This window comes from Coccinella septempunctata, chromosome 7 (genome assembly GCF_907165205.1).
Source record: "Coccinella septempunctata chromosome 7, icCocSept1.1, whole genome shotgun sequence".
NCBI classification, from domain to species: domain Eukaryota; kingdom Metazoa; phylum Arthropoda; class Insecta; order Coleoptera; family Coccinellidae; genus Coccinella; species Coccinella septempunctata.
The window spans coordinates 31,386,143-31,406,404 of NC_058195.1; the positions used below are offsets into that span (position 1 = coordinate 31,386,143).

The window sequence follows — 20,262 nt, forward strand, 5'->3', positions numbered from 1 at the left end:
AATACAAAAATTAGATGAAATAAAACTCAATTTTTCTAGAAAAATATCAGTATGCGCTTTTAACTGAAGAAATAGATATTGTAATATCTATTATCAAATATAGAATAACAACATTTGAAATCGAAAAGTAGTCAGATTTCCAAATTGTGCGCAAGGGGGCGGTCCCAACCCCAGGTAGAAGCATGATGCCATTGGTCAGAAACGACGAAATTAGGTAGAAAGGTAGAAACGGTAGCGTGCTATATAACCTAGCAGTCATTTTTCGGTCAGTCAGTTGAGTTAACCTTAATGGTGTTAAGATTGTTTAGACTGTTTGAATACTCGCAAGTTTTCGAATATTATAAACGAATACCCCTCAAAGAATCTCCTTGCCTTGGACTCTCAAGAAGAAATCTCCCCAAAGTGAGTATTGTGATGTATTTTTCAATAATAATATCCTTGCAAATGTAGTCCAAGAAAGATTTGTTGTAACTAGAAATTTAATAATCGACTTATTTTCAGAAAAATTACACAGAAAACCAAATGCAGCAGTCGAATGTAAGAAGCCATCAGACGTTGATGAAGAAACACTGATCTCATACGACAATGCTATATCTGTTGATACACCCACTTCTAAGACGGATCATTTCATTCCCACACAAGTTTCTACAACGGCTGACAAAGAAACAGTTCCCTCCAATGAAATTGCGGAAGAACTTCGCAATTCACCGAGTGCCCCAATATCGAACCTGATCGAAAGTAATACCGAAGTGATGCCTGTTAAAGTTGAAAATATTGTGGCAACATCCTCGAACAAGACTGAAGAAATGAAGAATAAGCCTGTGAAGGTCCAGACGTGTGATGTGAAAAAAAATGGAGTCAAATCAGATGTTAATGAACCTGTAAACGTATGGGCGAAGAAATCATGGACGAGTCTCTTCAAGAAAGAGGAACCCACGACAAATGGAGAGTTAGTGACTGAACGCAGTGATGAGAAAGTTAAATCGTTGGACACTGTTGAAAAAAGCAGAACTATTGATCCAGCCACTCACAGACTAGCAGGTTAGTTGTTGAAGAGACTTTGATTAAATTTTTTGAGTAGAAAAACGTTTAGGTTTTACATAGTCAGTTGTTTGAGTTGAAGAATCAATTATTTTTGTTGTGATATCAATAAACTTTTTCTATATTTGTTACTCAACATTTCATTTTATTTCCAGAATTTCTATCGAACTTCGAAATTGATGGAAAAAGTGCTAATCTACAACCAAGAGGCTTAATCAATAGGAGCAATTATTGCTACATCAATTCGATTTTACAAGCTTTGCTGGCCTGCCCACCTTTATGCAATCTGCTGATAGGACTTTCGAAGAATTTGACGGAGAATGGACACGGCCTACCACCCATCATAAAGAACATGTAAGTTTTATAACAATCCTTCGCTTTGACAGCATCTAAATCAATTTGAAATCTTCCAGGTGCAAATTCATCAATAATTTCGAGAAGCTGCCCGATTCCTACCTAAACCGTATATCGAAAAGGAACAAGAAGAAACAGGGGAGTTTCGACTTCTCCTGCGGCGACTCGATCGAAGCTTCTTCGATCTACACCATCCTGAATGATACCAGAAGCGACTCGTTTCTTGTCGAGGGACGTCAAGAGGACGCTGAGGAATTTTTGGGTCTACTGCTGAACGGACTGAAGGACGAAATGATGAATGTAAGTAGTCGAAATTATTGATTAATCGCATGACTCTTGGTTAAACATGATGAACTAGAACACTTGACTCGGTTTCGCAATTTTTAATTAAGATATTTGTTGATACGCGTGTTTCCGGTTTCATATCATTAAACTCATGTTGAAATCGGAGATAGGCGGAAATTTAATTGATCGTTTACAATTGGTATACTTTGTTTTTGGGCTGAGGATATTTCTAGGAATTTTCAAAGATCTAAACGTTTACCTTTATCACCTTTATGTACAAATTTTACATGATAGAAATCTACGAAGTGGTTGGGAGTTATACAGAGATTAGAGAAACCAGTTGTTGATTCAATCTGCAGAATAGATCTTTACCATTGAAAAATATTCATCTTAAATTCTTCTTATTGGTACATACGAGGATATATTGAAAAATTCTTAGTCTACTATAGAACCAAACAAAATTTCAATGTCAAAATATTTTATTAATCAACATACTCTCCTCTTAATTGGATATGCATTTATTACAAAGAACCTGCAACGTCTCTAGACCTTTCAAAAAGATGTTTCTTCTTGCTCTCAAAACCAGAACTCCACAGCTTTTATAACCTCCTCGTTGAAAGAAAATTTACGACCTTTAAAACGTTCTTTCTGTTGAGGAAAGAGATGATAGTCGGATGGAGCCAAATCTGGTGAATAAAGGGGGTGTTCTAGTAATTCAAACTCTTGATCACGGATTTTTTTCATGGCAACATTAGATTTGTGTGCAGGGACGTTGTCCTGCAAAAACAAAACACCTTTGGATAGCTTTCCGGGTTTTTTCTCCTCAATTTTTTCCCGTAGAATGGTCAGAAATGTCTAATAGTAATCTCCGGTTATAGTTCTACCCTTATCCAAAAAATCAATCATGGTTACTCCATGCCAATCCCAAAAAACTGAAACAAGAACTTTTCTTGCCGATTTTTGGACGATTTTGGGCCTTGAAGAACCAGAGTTTTGCCATTTCATCGATTTTTGCTTCGTTTCTGGATCGTAGAAATGTACCCAAATCTCATCCATAGTAACAATTAGGTTTAAGAATTCTACATCGTTTTCAAATCGAGCACAGATCGAACGCGATGCTTTTACCCTCGCACGCTTTAGGTCAACATTCAAACATTTGGGGATCCATTTTGCAGCAATTTTTTTCACGTCCAAATTGACGTAAACTATATGATGAACGCGTTCGCATGAAATATTCAGTGCTTCAGATATCCGTTTTAGCCTAATTCGACGGTCTGATAAAATCATGTCATGAACTGCATCGATATTCTCGGAGACTCACACATAAACTGTCTTTCCCGATCGGTCATCATCTTCAATGGAAAATTTACCTCTTTTGAAGCTTGCAGTCCAATTTTTCACGGTCGCATACGGAGGACATTGATCATCAAGGATATTAAGCATATCTTCGTAAATCTGCTTACCCCGTAACCATTTTAAATACACGTACTTGACGATGGCTCGATACTCAAATTTTTCGATTTTCACAAATTCGGTGGACATCTTCTTTCTTTTGATTTATTGCGTAACTCTGGTTTACTTTTTTGACTTCAAACTTCACACTGACACTTCTGATGAGTTATTTTGTTCGTTGCTATGGTAACGCAATAATTTTTTATGCATGGAACTGGTCTATGCTAACTAGATATCAATACATCCTCTTGTATCGACATCGATTCATTCACTCTTTTAATCTGAATATTTAAGAAATACAAACTTCCTCTACCTCCAAAGTGAACTCAACTATAGTCTTTTAAAACTCCTCACAATTAAATTGCAGTTTAAATGAATGCTGAATTGAATTTTGAAAATGAAAATGATGAATTTAAGATCAATATTTTTTAATGGTAACAAATAGTTCAATTAAAATTGTGAAACTTAGTCAAGTATTTCCTTCTCTTCTTTTATTATTCGAATGTACGTGGTGTTTGGCATAAGTTCACATTATTACATTCAAAATATTATTGCTTGTCGTATCTCACAACTTTTTTTGTCCTTTCAGATAATCGAATCCTGCAAAACTGAGAACAAAATAGAAATGAATCACGACTCCGAAGACTGGAAACAAATGGGACCAAAGAACAAGCGTAACATCACGAGAAAGGTTCAATTCGACAAAACTCCAATCAGCGACATATTCGGCGGACTCTTGTGCTCAAAGATCCACAAAACGGGAGATGAATCCACAGAAAACATACAGCCGTTCCTGACTCTTCAGCTGAACATCAGGACGGCCAAAACCATCACGGAAGCCCTGGAACAGCTGACGATAAAGAATCAACTTGAAGGAATAACTTCGGCCAAGACGAATCAAAAGGTGGAAGCGTGGCAGCAGGTGCTGATCGAGAAACTGCCGGCTGTTCTTGTCCTCCATCTGCAATGTTTCCGTTACAATGGGAACGGTTGCACGAAGATTATGAAGAAGGTGGAGTTCCCCATCGACCTCCAGGTTGATTCCAAGATCCTGTCGGGAAAACCTAGCAGTTCTTCAGAGAAACAGTACAAGCTTTTCGCTGTCGTTTACCATGAAGGTAAAGAGGCCAGCAAGGGACACTATGTGGCGGACGCGTTCCATTCTGGACATCATACTTGGTTGAGGTTTGACGATGCAAAAGTGAGGTCAGTGTCAGTGGAAAGTGTTTTGAAACCGCATGGAGACAGAGTTCCTTATCTTTTATTTTATAAAAGAGGTGATATAGTTTAAGGTGTATAAATTGAACTATAGAATAATAAATTTGTACATATTAGCGAAAAGGATCGACAAAAATTGTTTTTTGTTATTTTATGAGTAATGTATTGTAAATCTGAAAAATTATAATTATATTTATGATGTTATGTAAATATATACTATATTTTAATAAACAGACTTTATAATATATTTCCTCAGTTTTATTGAGCAGAATTTCCCCGGAATGAACGATTGAAAAAAGCCTAAATTAGCAGTGAATGAAAAAAAAAACATAGACTAAAAGATAATCTATATATTAATAAAAGAGGATCTATGGTTTACTTCAAAATGCTTTATTTGTTGTGTTTATTATTGTAAGGGCAAGGTTTATACAGGGTGTCCCGTAAAGACCACGTCAAACTAAAACGGAAAGTAGATCAGAATGTACTCTACCTGATGTGAAAAAATCGTTCATATGAAAGTCTCACAGTTTTCGAGATATTTGATGTTTTATGAAAATGTTGAATTTTTTCACTTAAACTGCTTTCTCTCTTGCGGAAGCTACAATTAAATACTTTTCGTATCAGTTTTTTTCCGTAAATTTTGTTGAATGATTACTCCAATTCATGCAATGAAAAATACCACGAAATATTATACAGGGATTCTGGAAAAAAAAATTGAAATTCATGTTCTGAAGGAAGTGTTTTTTTGTGCTGAATTCTATCTGACGTGGTATAAAAAAAAGACACTAGACCTTTTCTGCATATTACGTTGAAAAGTTGCCTATTCTGTGAGGATTCCGAAAAGGTAAAATACAGGTGATAACCTTCGTCACGAAAAAAGATATTTGAATGTTTATCGAGAATGGAACATTTCTATGAAAAACTGCTTTTCTCACCTTTTCCATAAATACTTTAATTTTGCACTTCCTGCTGAAAATAATCAATCAACAAATCAACAAAATGTTATTAAGATGCTAATTCACTGAATGAGTTTTATTATTTCTTTTTCTTTGCCTAAAGAACTCTCGAACATAGATATGATGTGATGCGATTCAATGATTCACCAGACTTAAATCCTCTGGAATTTTTTACTGGGGTTTTTTGAATAAAGGAAATTTATTCGAATCCTATAAGAGATGAAGCACACCGCATTCGTATTTCAGCAGCCAAAATAGCGGGGAGAAGTTTGTATGGTTTTAAAAAAGGTATTTCTCAATAGATGATGGGCATGTATTAGCGAAGGGGGTGGTCATTTTGAGCATTTGCTCTCATAAGAATCCTGAATTTTTATTATTGATATTTTTATGAAGTTTCTTCACAATAGATTTGTTGATGTTGAAGGTCCTGTGCGTTATTATTATTATATCATTGCAATTAAAGAAAAAAACAGAATAATTTAATTTTATAAGAAATTTAGGGACTAACTGACATTTTTCAAGCGAATCATTCAATATGTTACAGCAGAATCTGCAAAATGAAAGAATTTGTGGAAAAGGTGACAAAATCAGTTTTTCACAGAAATGCTCCATTCTCGATAAACATTCAAATATCTTTTTTCGTGACGAAGGTTATCACCCGTATTTTACCTTTTCGGAATCCTCACAAAATGGGCAACTTTTCAACGTAATATGCAGAAAAGGTCTAGTGTCTTTTTTTTATACCACGTCAGATAGAATTCAGCACAAAAAAACACTTCCTTCAGAAAATGAATTTTAATTTTTTTTTTCAGAATCCCTGTATAATATTTTGTGGTATTTTTCATTGCATGAATTGAGGTAATCATTCAACAAAATTTACGGAAAAAAAACTGATTCGAAAAGTATTTAATTGTAGCTTCCGCAAGAGAGAAAGCATTTTAAGTGAAAAAATTCGACATTTTCATAAAACATCAAATATCTCGAAAACTGTGAAACTTTCATATGAACGATTTTTTCACATCAGTTAGAGCACATTCTGATCTACTTTTCGTTTTCGTTTGACGTGGTCTTTACGGGACACCCTGTATAACAAATTATTCCCAAAAAAAATTGTAGAGTACAGAAAAAAAGGCATTCCTTTTTCTTACGACCAATCGAGCAATCATAGAGTACTTATAGGTTTTCATATGCCACATTGTCACACAATCACGATGAGTTAGTTATTATTATTTACCCTAGAAATAATTTAAATGGCAAAACTAGGTTTGCCGGGTTAGCTAGTCTATATATAATAATAAAAGAGGGTCTATGATTTACTTCAAAATGCTTTATTGTTCAAACGATCGCACCAAATTGGACAATTCTTTATTTGTTGTGTTTATTATTGTTAGGGCAAGGTTTATATAACTAAATATTCTGAAAAAAAATTGTACAGAACAGAAAAAAAGGCATTCCTTTTTCTTACGACCAATCGAGCAATCATAGAGTACTTATAGGTTTTCATATGCCACATTGTCACACAATCACGATGAGTTAGTTATTATTATCTACCCTAGAAATAATTTAAATGGCAAAACAAGGTTTGCCGGGTCAGCTAGTATGTAATAAACTCCTTAGCCTTCTAATGACCAAGAATTGCGAAAGTTTAAAACTGGAAAAGGAATAAAACTATTGTAAATAGCATATTTCTCAAGAAAATTATCATGAGTTTTCTCTCTCATCAAGAAAATGAATAGTGACAAAAAATTTTATTATCTCATGAATAATGAATATTTTTCTATTATCCATTGTGTTTCATATGTTGGAGGACTTCGAATTGAATCTTAGTGAATATCTTGAATAGAAATGGACAACAAACTTTTTGGAAAAACATTCCCTGTGATTTATTATTGAAAAAGACCCGAAATATTTGAGTTAAAAACTGTTTTTTCTGAAAATCTCAATTTTAATGAAAGTTTACTCTACATTGACTGTATAACTTTTTTTTTTATATTCTCTCGGGAAGGTTTTGAACGAAACAAGACATATTAAATGGAAGTAAAATTCAGGATTTCACCGAATCTTATGTGGAAGAAGAGAAATGAACCATTTTCAAAATACTGAAATGCTGATTTAAAACTTTCGTTCTCCACCGTGGAAAAATGCTGTGTTGCTCTGATGAGGCCAAATGAGGCCGAAACCATGGTCAGCATCTGCTTTTCTTCGGTGGAGCGTACTCCATTTGGGGCCTTGACGATGGCAAATTGGCTAGCTCAATTCAGATCGTAACACTTGTCGATATTCATATCGTCGGGTGGTATGCATCTGAATTTATCCTCAATAATGTTTAAGTTCACCCATATTAACTTTCTTGACCGAAATATTGGGAAATGAATTAAGACTCTTTTATCTGCATAATCCGTTCATTGAAATTTCTTAGAAAATGGGTAGGTAGGTAATAGTTTCGATTAACGGCGGTAAAGGGATTCAAACCCTTCGGAGAATGACCATTTTCAAAAGGGATGTGGTGTAATTATGAATATCGATAAGAAATAGAATTCAGAAAAATAATAAAACGTTAAGTCTGAAAAGACATGCTTTTCAAAAGAAATGAGTTATGGAACAATATTGTTTGAATTTATGAAGGGCAAAAGGGTTCCTTCAGAGAAATCGATAATGAAGATGTTAAGCTTACGAGTAATATAGGTACCTGAATAAACTGTTCAATTACGTATCCTTCAGATTAGTTTACTGTTCAAAATCATTTTTCATGATATAATATACAGGGTGTCCAAAAACTATTCGTTAAATATAGAAACGACAACAAAACTAGGAGAATAAACTCTGTACTCTATCCAAGTCATAGGTTACCTATGACCTAAAAAACTGCATTTTATTGCTCAATAAGGTTTTTTAACTGCCTTCCAACGAATATCAGGAAAGAGAGAAATTTTGTAGTCTTTTAAAAAACCATATTGTCCTTAATTTTGAGAATAGAACCATATAGCATTGAAGAATTTTGTTCAGCATGTTACAGATTGAGATGAATATGTTTGTTACCTATATATTGTGTTTTAGATTAGTTCAAATTTTGAATGTGACGTATTTTCTTTTCACTTGTATCTTTGTTGAGCTGCAGTGATGTGAAAATAAAGTTATCTATATATCTATCTATCTAGTGAATCAAACGTCACACCACGATAGAGTAGACCAAATATTATCGAATGACACCAACATTAGTTCAACGAAAATGCACCGTTTCCAAAATAATCAGAATTTTATTAAAATACCTAAAGTTGTCGATTTTCGAAATATTTTTCTTGATCACAGGGCCAGTTTATGAAGAAGGATATCGATTTTAAATTATATTGAACTAAGATGGCATTTATGCCTCCTTTGGGTCCTTCATTTATTGTAAATTTTTTAGGAATTTTGGTCAATAAACTAAACTAAACTAAGTTTATTGTTTTATCTCCCCTAATTGAAATTATTTCAAGTAGTTGATCGATAACCTAAGTAAATCTAAATTAAAACAATTGTTTTTTTTACATGATTTTCATTACTCAAGATAAACCCCCTCTATAGGGGTGATAATATGGGAAAAAAACGCTGTCCTTCCACAAATTGGCCTTGTGATTGAAAATCAGCAACTTTAGGTTAGGTTTTTCTCAGAAACGGTACATTTTCGCTCAACTAATGTTGGTGCCAATCAATATTTGATCTACTCTATCGTGGTATGACGTTTGATTTACTAGTTTTTGGACACCCTGTATACCTACCTATTATTTTAAAGTCTTAAGTTTTGATATTCAATTGTTTTTACTACTTAGAAGTATGAGGATTTAAGATTAGTTACCTAATCTTTTCGAACACAAGATATCACCCCCCGTCTTCCAGTTTTTTTAATTTAAACATTACGTACCATGATAAACGAATTAATTCAGATGCATAACATCCGCAGATGATTAAATCAACGAATGTTACGATCAGTCAGCATCTACTCTTTGTCGACGAAATGAAAATTCTGGTAATACTTCGAGCGATGGTAGTTTGTTATGTTAGTTCGATTTAGATCGTAACATTCGTTGATTTAATTATCTGCGGATGTTATGCATCTGAATTAATTCGTTTATTATTTACCTGCCTTACTGTGAAGGCGTGATCCATTTCTTATATTACGTACCATGAAAAATACCAAAAAAAAGAATCAAACGCTTGAAACTAAGTTTGACGAAAGTTTTGTAAGATGAAAGTGTTCTTCATATTTTCTCTCATAATGCGACGTTTTCGATTAATTTGATGTTGAAAAATTGAAAAGTATCTGTGAATTTTTAAAAATTGGGTACTTTGGCTGATTACAACTCTTTTTAGAAGATATACAGATGTGTCGTGTCACCAGTAAACTAATAACCCAAATTGAGTTATTAGATCACCTATCTCCTTATGAAAATTCAAAATTACTAAATCTATTCATCAGGGTCGAATCGAAAAAAATGATATGGGAAAAAAGCGTTTTTTAAGCTCAAGAATCTACTTATGAAATTATTGTACGAGTTAAAGACTTACCCTGTATAGATTTAAAAAAATATGGAAAACTGCAAATTTCACACAATTCAACTATTCATTTTAGGCCTTGAATTGTTTCAAAAAAATTAAGAGTACCTATCCACTAATCCAACAGGCAAAAAAAGTTTAGGGCATACCGTTTGTGTCAAACGGTCAGTTGAGTTAACCTCAATGGTGTTAAGATTGTTTAGACTGTTTGAATACTCGCAAGTTTTCGAATATTATAAACGAACTTTAAGGTGATATTACAGTGTTGTGATTGATGATTGATGAATTTTCAAGTTATGGATGTAAGTAATTCTTTTTTTTAATCTCTAATCAGTTGGTTGCTATTCAATAATTTGTTTGTTGTTCAGATTTTCTGTTTCAAACAGGTATGTGTTATTTTTTTATTCGAAAATGATCATGTACCTATATGGTAGTATCTCTAGAAGTTCAAAGATATTTTCAGCACTTTGAATATAACTATTAGTTTTAGGCGGATGGATGATGGAAACACTTTTATTCTAACTTAACACTTTTATTCTGAAATTCGGACATTACAACTTACAACCTTCGACCATTTTTTCTAACCTTATTTTTTAATCATCCAACCAGATGGCTGTCTCTAGTTGGATCATAGAACTAAAATTACATCCTAATTTTATTTAAATGTACATCATTGACCAACACCCCTCCTCAATCAAGTACATTTCTAAAAAAAATTACATTAACCCTAATGACCTTCGAAAGTTATTGATGACATTTGCAGACAATGCTTTTGTAAACAAATCAGCTATCTGATCTTCTGTCTTAATGTAGGTCAAGCCTATTTTACCTTCCTTAACTAAATCTTTTACAAAATGAAACCTTATATCAACATGTTTGAGCCTTTTAATATTTTCCGTACTTGCAACCATTATTGCTGACTGGTTATCACAAAGTAGTGACACGGGGTTGACCTGTTCAATGCTAAAGTCTTTTAATAAATTAACAAGCCAGCAAATTTCACTTGAAGCAATACTGATTGCAATGTACTCTGATTCGGTTGAAGACAAACTAACAGAGCATTGTTTTCTTGAACACCAAGACACTAAACAATTTGAAAACATTACACAAAAACCAGTGGTAGACTTTCTATCTATCAAGTCTCCACCCCAATCTGCATCACAATAGGCAATAAGTTTATCATTATTACACTTATATATCAATTTATAATCAATAGTGTGTTTAATATACCTCATAACTCTTTTTAGCGCTGACAATAAAACATTATTTGCCTTGTTTTGATATCTACTCAATAACGATACAGCAAAACATAAGTCTGGTCTGGTACCTGATACAGCATACATGAGACTGCCGATAATTTTTCTGCATTCATTTTCAATGTTCTTATCAGAACATAAATCATCTGATTCTAAGATTTTTACATTGAAATTTCGATCTATAGGTGTTGACATCGGTTTACAGTTTTGCATATTAAATTTCTTTAAAACATTTTCCAAATAAAATTTCTGACTTAATTCGGTAGTATAATTTTCTAGATCTTGTTTTACATCAATACCAAGGAAGCTTGATACAAATCCCAAATCTTTCATATCAAACTCCTTCCTTAATTTAACCTTAAGTTTACTAATTTGTTCATCACTTTCACTAAACATCAATAAATCATCAACATAAATTAGCACATAAATTCTATTTTGATTATGACCCTTTGTGTACAAACATGAATCATTTCTTGATCTTGTGAAACCCTCATTAATTAGAGTTGAGTTAAATTTTTCATTCCAGTATTTTGGTGATTTTTTGAGTCCGTACAATGACTTATTGAGCTTAACAATTCTTTCATTATCATCAATATATGCGCCCTCAGGCAATTTTATGAATACATTTTCATCAATATGACCATATAAAAATGCGCCAGTGACATCCATTTGATGTATAGGTAAATTCAATTTGGTAGCAATTGATACAAATACTCTAAAGGTTGACAATTTTGCAACAGGTGCGTAGATTTCATGCAATTCGATTACATCGTCCTGTTCGAACCCTCTAGCTACTAATCTGGCCTTATACTGTTTTGTGTTGGCAGAGTTTTTGATTTTGAACACCCACTTACTGTTTATGACTTTTTCATTAGGTGGTACCCCACACAATTCCCAGGTGTTGTTTTCTTTCAGAGTATGTAGTTCTTGGTCCATAGCTTCTTTCCATTTGTCGGCGTCCTGTCTACTCATGGCCTCCCTGTATGAACTTGGATCACTCTCCTCACTGAAACCATAATTACATCTGTAAAATGAAGTCTGTTTTCTTACCCGTTTAGTTCGTTCAACGGTTGGTTGTGTTGTTGGCTCCAGTATTTCTTCATCCCCGCTAGGTAGTGGCTCACTTTCCGATGAACTCGATGAGTCTTCTTGGTGTCTCTCTTCAGTAACTAGGATTTGATTTTCTTGAGATGTATGACAATCTTCATTCTTCTTTTGGATTTCATTTAAGTTTATTAAGATTGTTTCCTCATTTTTCTTCTCTTCTTCCAGAAATACTACATCTCTCTTCAGTTCCACTGTGTTTCTATCTTGAAAATACACTCTATAGCCTTTCGTATCTTCACCATATCCAATCAATAGGCCTTTCATTCCTTTCTTATCCCATTTCCTTCGTTTTTCCTTTGGAACAAGTACGTACATTGGAGTACCAAAGATCTTGAGCTGGTTTATGTCATACTTTTTACCCGTCCAAATCTCATAAGGTGACTTGCCTATTTCTCTGCTTTTTCCCGTCCTATTCAATACAAATACGGCAAAATTTATTGCTTCTGCCCATAATGGCTTTGATAGTCCTCTTGCATATAACAAAGTCCTTGCAGCTTCAACTAACGTTCTATTCTCCCTTTCCGCCCTGCCATTCTGCTCAGGGGTATAAGGTACTGTCGTCTGATGTGTTATGCCATGCTTTGTAAACAGACGATTTACATCCTTGTTTACGAATTCCAGTCCATTATCGCTCCTAAAAACTTTTATTCGATTCCCAGTCACATTTTCAGCCTTCGTGATAAACTTTTCTATGCAGTTACTGACCTGATGTTTATTTTTTATAAAATAAACTGAACGATAATTTGAAAAGTCATCTTTCAATAAAACAAAATATCGGGAACCTCCAATCGATGGTTCTTCCATCGGACCACAGATGTCTGCATGTATGATATCACCTGTTTGAGAGGTTAATGACTCACTTGGTTTAAAAGGTAAACGGTGCATTTTTCCCTCAATACAGCTTTCACATTTTGGGTTAGTCGTTTGTTCGACATCAATGTTATTCTTCCTAAGGATTTCCTTTACATATTCAAAGTTCTGGTGGGCCAATCGTTCATGCCATTCAAAAAGATTTTGAGTTCTACCACTCGCGAAGTTTGCATTTTCAGGTTTATAACGAAAGTCTATATAGTATGAGTTTTCTACACGATTAGCTACAGCACAAACTTTTTCATTTTTGTAAAATTTGCAAGCGTTGTTATCAGTCATCATTACATAACCTTTGTCCATTGCGCGGTTCACTGAAAACAAATTCGTTTTGAGTTCTGGTACAAACAAAACATTGTCTATGGTACTGTCAATCCACTTTGTCCCGTTAAACACTTGTACGGCCATCTGACCATAACCTAGCACACTAATTCTGTCACCATTACCTATAATTACAGTTTTCTTGGAATTGTCTGGTGAGAACGATGAGAAAAGAGTTTTATCATAACCATATGCTCGGTGGCTCCGGAGTCCACTAACCACTTCGAATTTTGAGAGTTATTATTTTCATGTACTACGAATGCGTTGCTTTGTTGATTTCCTTTTGAGCTGTTCTTCCTGAAGCGACACTGTGCCTTGAAGTGACCTACTTTACCACAGTAGAAACATTTTCCATCACCATTTCCTTCCTCCTTCTTCACTTTACAGGCACCCTGAATGTGTCCCAGTTTGCCGCATCTATAGCATTTTACAGATCTTTTATTCTTCACAAAAAAAGCTGATGAAGACTGTTGCTCTGACATTTCTGCCTTTTCTTTCAGACGTCCTTCTTCGATTAATAATCGAGCTACTAAATTATCTATGGTTTGCTTATCGTCTGGTGCAGACTCCCAAGCTGAAACAAAGTGCTTATATTCATCTGGTAGGGACATTAATACTTTAGTGATTATAAATTTATCAGATATTTCTTCTCCAAGTTGTCCAAGCTGATTTTGCATCTCCTGAATTTTCGCTAGGAACACAGACATTTCCATTCCAGGCTCATATTTGTATTGAAAGAAATGCTGTTGTGCGATGTGAATACTTGTCTCATTTTTCTGCTCATAGACACTGTGCAGCTTCTTCCACATTTCTGCTGAAGTTTCGCAAGATATAATATGTATCATAACTCCTTCTGTCATCCTGGTGACCAACAAAGTTTGAACTTTGGCATCTGTAACCTCCCAATCTCTTCTTTCCTGGTCAGGTTCCGGCTTGACACGTTCACCCTGAATTACATCAAGCCATCCTTGTCCTCTCAGTAGAACCATCGTTTGAAACTTCCAGACATTCCAGTTTTTGGCTCCCTCCAACTTGATGACCGCTACTTGATTATTTCCATCCATTCTGATCGAATACCTGCCTTGTTTCTTCTTCCAACAAGTATTTTTCCCTTCCTGCTCGATATTCTTTCGAATTCGAAAACGTGGATAACCTCACTTTTCGTTGAGATGACGAAATATATCGATAGTATATTTTTGAATAGCTCAAAATTTCCAGAATTATGTGCCTGGGCCCATAACCTATTAGTTTTAGGCGGATGGATGATGGAAACACTTTTATTCTAACTTAACACTTTTATTCTGAAATTCGGACATTACAACTTACAACCTTCGACCATTTTTTCTAACCTTATTTTTTAATCATCCAACCAGATGGCTGTCTCTAGTTGGATCATAGAACTAAAATTACATCCTAATTTTATTTAAATGTACATCATTGACCAACAATAACATTATATCAACTTCAATATCTGAAATGACATTAATATTAATTTTATTTTCAGAATATGCAGTTTTTAGATATAACAGGGTTGGAAGTGGACGAGATTCGTCACATAAATTCTTGTCTGTCCGATACCCCTCAAAGAATCTCCTTGCCTTGGACTCTCAAGAAGAAATCTCCCCAAAGTGAGTATTGTGATGTATTTTTCAATAATAATATCCTTGCAAATGTAGTCCAAGAAAGATTTGATGTAACTAGAAATTTAATAATCGACTTATTTTCAGAAAAATTACACAGAAAACCAAATGCAGCAGTCGAATGTAAGAAGCCATCAGACGTTGATGAAGAAACACTGATCTCATACGACAATGCTATATCTGTTGATACACCCACTTCTAAGACGGATCATTTCATTCCCACACAAGTTTCTACAACGGCTGACAAAGAAACAGTTCCCTCCAATGAAATTGCGGAAGAACTTCGCAATTCACCGAGTGCCCCAATATCGAACCTGATCGAAAGTAATACCGAAGTGATGCCTGTTAAAGTTGAAAATATTGTGGCAACATCCTCAGTAGGGTAGGTAAGCAGATTCTGAACCACTTCAATGGCGAATGAAGAGTAATCCGACAAAGTATGATTCGGAGTACTTGAACATTATGTGGTTGGATTATGAAATGTTATACTGGTGTGTTATTAGATTGATTGATGAATATTTTTCAGAGTTAGATGAAAAAATCGTTGTTTAATTAAGGGTGGTGTATCTGTGTGCGTGAAAGGAAGAAGCTATAAAGGTGGTCCATGATTTCGTATAATAGATAAAATTGGAAATGTTTCTTTGTTCCTTTGACAGAGGTTTTTTTTTTTCTCATCTGTGGAGATGTTCCGAGAAAAACGTTTGGGTCTTTTATTGTTTAAATAAGGGTGTCTTTGCATGCCGGAAAAAAAGAGCAATAAAGATCGGCAATAATTCAGTATAATAGATGAGATTCCTTTGACAGGGTTTTTTTTTCTTATCTATGAGGATGTTTCGAGAAAACTATCAGTTTGGGTCTTTTATCATAAAATGACAATTATCTGAATTAATGGTCACTCTTTTACTCCCCAATATACCTGTGGATTCTAACCGTAATAAAAATGTAAATTTTACCCATTCGAAATAGTTTTGGTGCTATAGGTATTCGAAGATGTCAGTCTGCATTCCGCCTCATGTGATAAGAATGACAGGTTTACTCATTCCCTTTGTCCCAAAATTGGTACATTATGACCGCTAATGGGGGCTGAAGGTTTATTGTGTTTAATGACAAAGGGCGGAGCTATCCCTTAATTCTTCTCGATACACCTGTCGAGTGGCGTTTCTCACCGTAATAAATAAAAGATTTAATTGGTCTTCAGTTCAGATTCGTTTGATGCAGATCTTTTATAACGAAAACAGTCTGGTTATTTTTTTGAATGGTAGGAGGGGCTATGATGTTGAAAAAATTGTAATGGTGAAATACATAAAACGTTGATGAATTGTATGTTCATATCAGTTTTCAATAAGAAATTGTTCAGCCTTATCCGAGGAATTCATACAATACTACTTCTGAAATATAATGGCTGAATATTCAGTAAATGATATCGTTTGGAAATATAAACACTTCATCCAATACATCGTCGTAGCAATAATAATAGTAATAGCAATTCTGGTGCTTATAAAATATTATAATTATAATAAATTGGTTAAGCCATCTACTATATGTCAAAAGTTCAAGTTTCATTTTGATCATATTCAATGTCTTAGTTGTGGACTTACAATCTTCTGTTTCGGCAAAAGAATTCAAAAAGATTGTTTAAAAATGGATGCCGAAAGAAACAGTTTCATTATCGATGGAAGAATATACTGCTGTCCACTGAAATGCATCGGATGGGGACTAAATGTGGACTCTGTTGATGGAATTGCATGTTCAAAATGTGAATCCTTTGGAAATTGCAGATGCGATTGTGTAACTTATCAGTATATGAGACAAAATAAAAATTGATAGGTAATGCATAGTATGATTTTATCCTCCTATTCATCCTATTATAATTATTATTATTATTATTAAGACTTTCGCATTGGTGACTTCACACGCTTCTCCAGAGCAACATTCACTTATCTCAGATATCAAAAGGATTATGCTCTAATGTTTTTTCACATTTTAAGGATAGATAAGATGAAGGTAGCTGAAATAAAAAAAAATATAAACTTGATACATTACTCTTTATTCAATCTTATATGTCTAGATGAACATTTTAGTTTTAGAAATCTATGTTTATTATGAAAAACATCAATCCATTTATCATTTGATCTATTAGCAGTGTCACACAACCATGTATACAATTTCTCACAATTATTTATAGTACAGATTCTCATATTATCCGCATGGGCAATGCATTCAGGTTTTTCCATTTCAAATTTCGGACATATCTCATTCCCCAAATTGATCATTGTAACGGTAGATTTCAATATATTCATTAAGAACTTATATTTTGAAGCCCTTTCAGATGAACAATATCAAGGCCAACCAATATCTTGTTGAATATGTTACAAGTTCCTTATAGTCAATGAACCCGTCACTATATTACATACTGATCATATCGATGTCAACTTTCGAACTGTTTCAGTTAGAGGCAAATACTCCATCACACAGTCGTACACGATTATACAATATGCTTTAGTGGAGGTGGGAAAACCAACTCTAGATTCAATCTCAAGTTTCACATCAACAGTTGAAGATTTAAAAGATTCACTTCGTCTCGAGCAATCAATAACAAATAAGCATCTGTTTTTGAAGTCTGAATATTGCAATATTGGATTGATTTTCAGATTATTATAACTTGTTGAAAATTCTGTATAATTATAGTATGCTTCTGCATAATCATTTTTATTGAAATTCAATCTTAAATTTTCTTGAGGAATGAATTCACCATTCAGTAGCAAACGGACATTTGAGATGTCCAGATTGTCGAATAACGTGGAATTTTCAGTACTCTTATTTTTCTTATTTGTCTGAAAACAGCATATTATGAATCTAGGATAATCAATAATTGAAGTGGTTTTGATATTCCATATTTCTGTTAGAGAGTTGGCTGTCAGAGTTGGCAATTCGTGAATTTCCCATTTTCTGAATGGAAATAATATTGCTCTATTTGATTTCATTGATTCTAGTAATTCAATCTTCAATACATCATTTGGATAGATATGTTTAACTTTCAGCTCGATACTATCAATTGTAAATTTGCCTTTTGTAGCATTGACTGTTTCCTCGGGACCAGGTGTGATTTTCATAGCATTATTGTCATTTTGAGATCTCATCAATCGAATAGTTTGCTTCCCACAGATAGCTAAACGGTAATCGTCGAAGAAATTCAATACATGTCTTAATGGTATTCTAAATACAAAATTTCCATCAGCGTTTATTTTAGGATCATCAGGATATGACCAACTAGCTGTTTCCAATTCCCTCACAGAATCTTTATCGTAACACAGATATCCTTTTATTGTACTTATTAATCCTGGATCTCGTACCGAATCAACTTCAGTTCCATGTAACTCATATGAGATTGTGTCAAAAAGGAAAGCTCCCCCATTCAAAACTAATTGAACAGTTCCATTACCAGCAGTTTTTTGAAGTTTTCCCTTAATGATGAGAGCTGCATCATGCATAAGGACCCATGTATCAGCACGATTTATGGTTATTTCAATAGTATCATTATTGCCGAAAGATTTTACAAACGGCAAATATGTTCTTGTCTCCACTTTTGTGATTGATTCGTCATTGTTGACTGGCTGATATAGGTTAAAGGTGTTGTTGGATAGCATGTCCAATAGATTTTAGGAATAATTTATTCTTCACGGTGAGTTTTCCACCCAGCTTCTTACACGTTCTCTTCACAACTGGTTTAGATGGAGTAGGGGCTGCATATTTATTTTTCACAACTGGTATAGATGGAGTAGGGGCTGCATATTTATATGATGAGTTAATTATCAAGACCATTTTTTCAATTCTAATCGTATTATTATCTCCTCACCCCTGAAGTTAACTAGTTCAGAATCTTGATCGAGCACTTTCAAAGTTATATTGTATATTCTTGATGTCGTCAGTGGCAAATAAATCAAATTTCTAGGCACTTCGTCGATACTATATCCAGGATCGGAGTCTACTGAAAATTCATATATTGTATGTGATGGTCTATTGTTATAGAAAGCTCCTCCAGTAATATTGCTATCTATGTGTATAGTTTGAACCTTAACAATATTAACAGGTATATCAGATTCGTGAATTTGATTTGGTGGAAGAATTATTTTAGAGAACCCCAAGAGTTTTCCAATCGAATTGTCTTTGGAGAAATCAATCGCAAAGTCTTTATGGTAAATTTCACTTTTGAGTGTATTGCGATTGGGTCTTAAGAAAAATAGTTCCTCACTGTCACTCCTGTATTTTTCTTCCGGAAGTAGTTTTTTCTTCAGAAATTCTTCAATATCACTTATTTCATACGCCCCTGAAGGAATTTCAATTACCTTTTTATTTTCATTCAGAAAGTCATCAAAACCTGCTTTAGTTTCATAATAACAGAACTTATTATTATTTTCGTCAATGTTTGGGATTGAGTTATAAGTATGAAATCCTATCAATGCAATGCCATACTGGTAATTTGGATCTAATTCTATTGGAGTTGGTAAATCAATAGAGAGTATAGGAGATCGATCTTTCAATGTGAAAAGAACAGACATGACTGAAAGAGAGTAACACATCTTCTATTCATTTATATCATTTTGTTTGATAAAAATTCCAAACACAGATGACCACAATTGTAGGGATTAGTTCTCTGATAATCAGTTTGGTTATATTTAATTTCAGAGTTTCTGAAATAACGAACTAATTCTTTAGGCGGTTTCAAATTTCCATAACTATCAAAATATTCCACATCTTTTCCCTTTTTGACATATGCAACCCAGTGCGTTCCTGGACCATATGAAGTATCTAAATTCACAACTCCACACTCTGTTCTGTTTATAGCTTTTGGTAAAGTGTTTCGCATAAATACACCTCGAAAATGAGGAATACTTTGGGCAAATTGTAATATCTCGTGATCATATAATGCCCTTTTGGGCAAACTTTTCAGAGGTTTTTTTTTTTTTGCTTCTTCAAAAATAGTCCATAACCTTTATTCATCTTTTTTAAGAACAATCCATGTCCAATAGCTTCCATAGCCCTATTATGCCGTTTTTCTTCCTCTAACTTCTTTTTTGCTCTGTTGGCATTGATAACAGCATTGGCAACTGAACCACTTCCTCCAAGCACTGATCCAATAGCACCCAAACCAGCTAAAATACCCATTAATGGTAGTACTCCACCACACTTACTTTCAAAGGGTATAGTTCGTGGAATTCGTATTTTACGTTT

General features: G+C 34.1%; 3 protein-coding genes across 3 annotated transcripts; 2 read left to right on the forward strand and 1 right to left on the reverse strand.

Annotated features, from left to right (window-relative positions):
* Positions 1-185: 185 nt before the first annotated feature.
* LOC123317793 (ubiquitin carboxyl-terminal hydrolase 10-like) lies at positions 186-4,468 on the forward strand. Its single transcript, XM_044904403.1, has 6 exons — positions 186-214; positions 362-402; positions 502-1,041; positions 1,197-1,395; positions 1,455-1,695; positions 3,722-4,468. The coding sequence occupies exons 1-6, from the start codon at positions 186-188 to the stop codon at positions 4,421-4,423; spliced, it is 1,752 nt and encodes a 583-aa protein (XP_044760338.1). The 3' UTR covers positions 4,424-4,468.
* Positions 4,469-10,038: 5,570 nt separating this feature from the next.
* LOC123317794 lies at positions 10,039-15,416 on the forward strand. Its single transcript, XM_044904404.1, has 3 exons — positions 10,039-10,141; positions 14,895-15,018; positions 15,118-15,416. Exons 1-3 carry the CDS (start codon positions 10,121-10,123, stop codon positions 15,414-15,416), a joined length of 444 nt encoding a protein of 147 aa, XP_044760339.1. The 5' UTR covers positions 10,039-10,120.
* Positions 15,417-17,447: 2,031 nt separating this feature from the next.
* LOC123317795 lies at positions 17,448-18,677 on the reverse strand. Its single transcript, XM_044904405.1, has one exon. The coding sequence runs from the start codon at positions 18,675-18,677 to the stop codon at positions 17,448-17,450; it is 1,230 nt and encodes a 409-aa protein (XP_044760340.1).
* Positions 18,678-20,262: the final 1,585 nt, after the last annotated feature.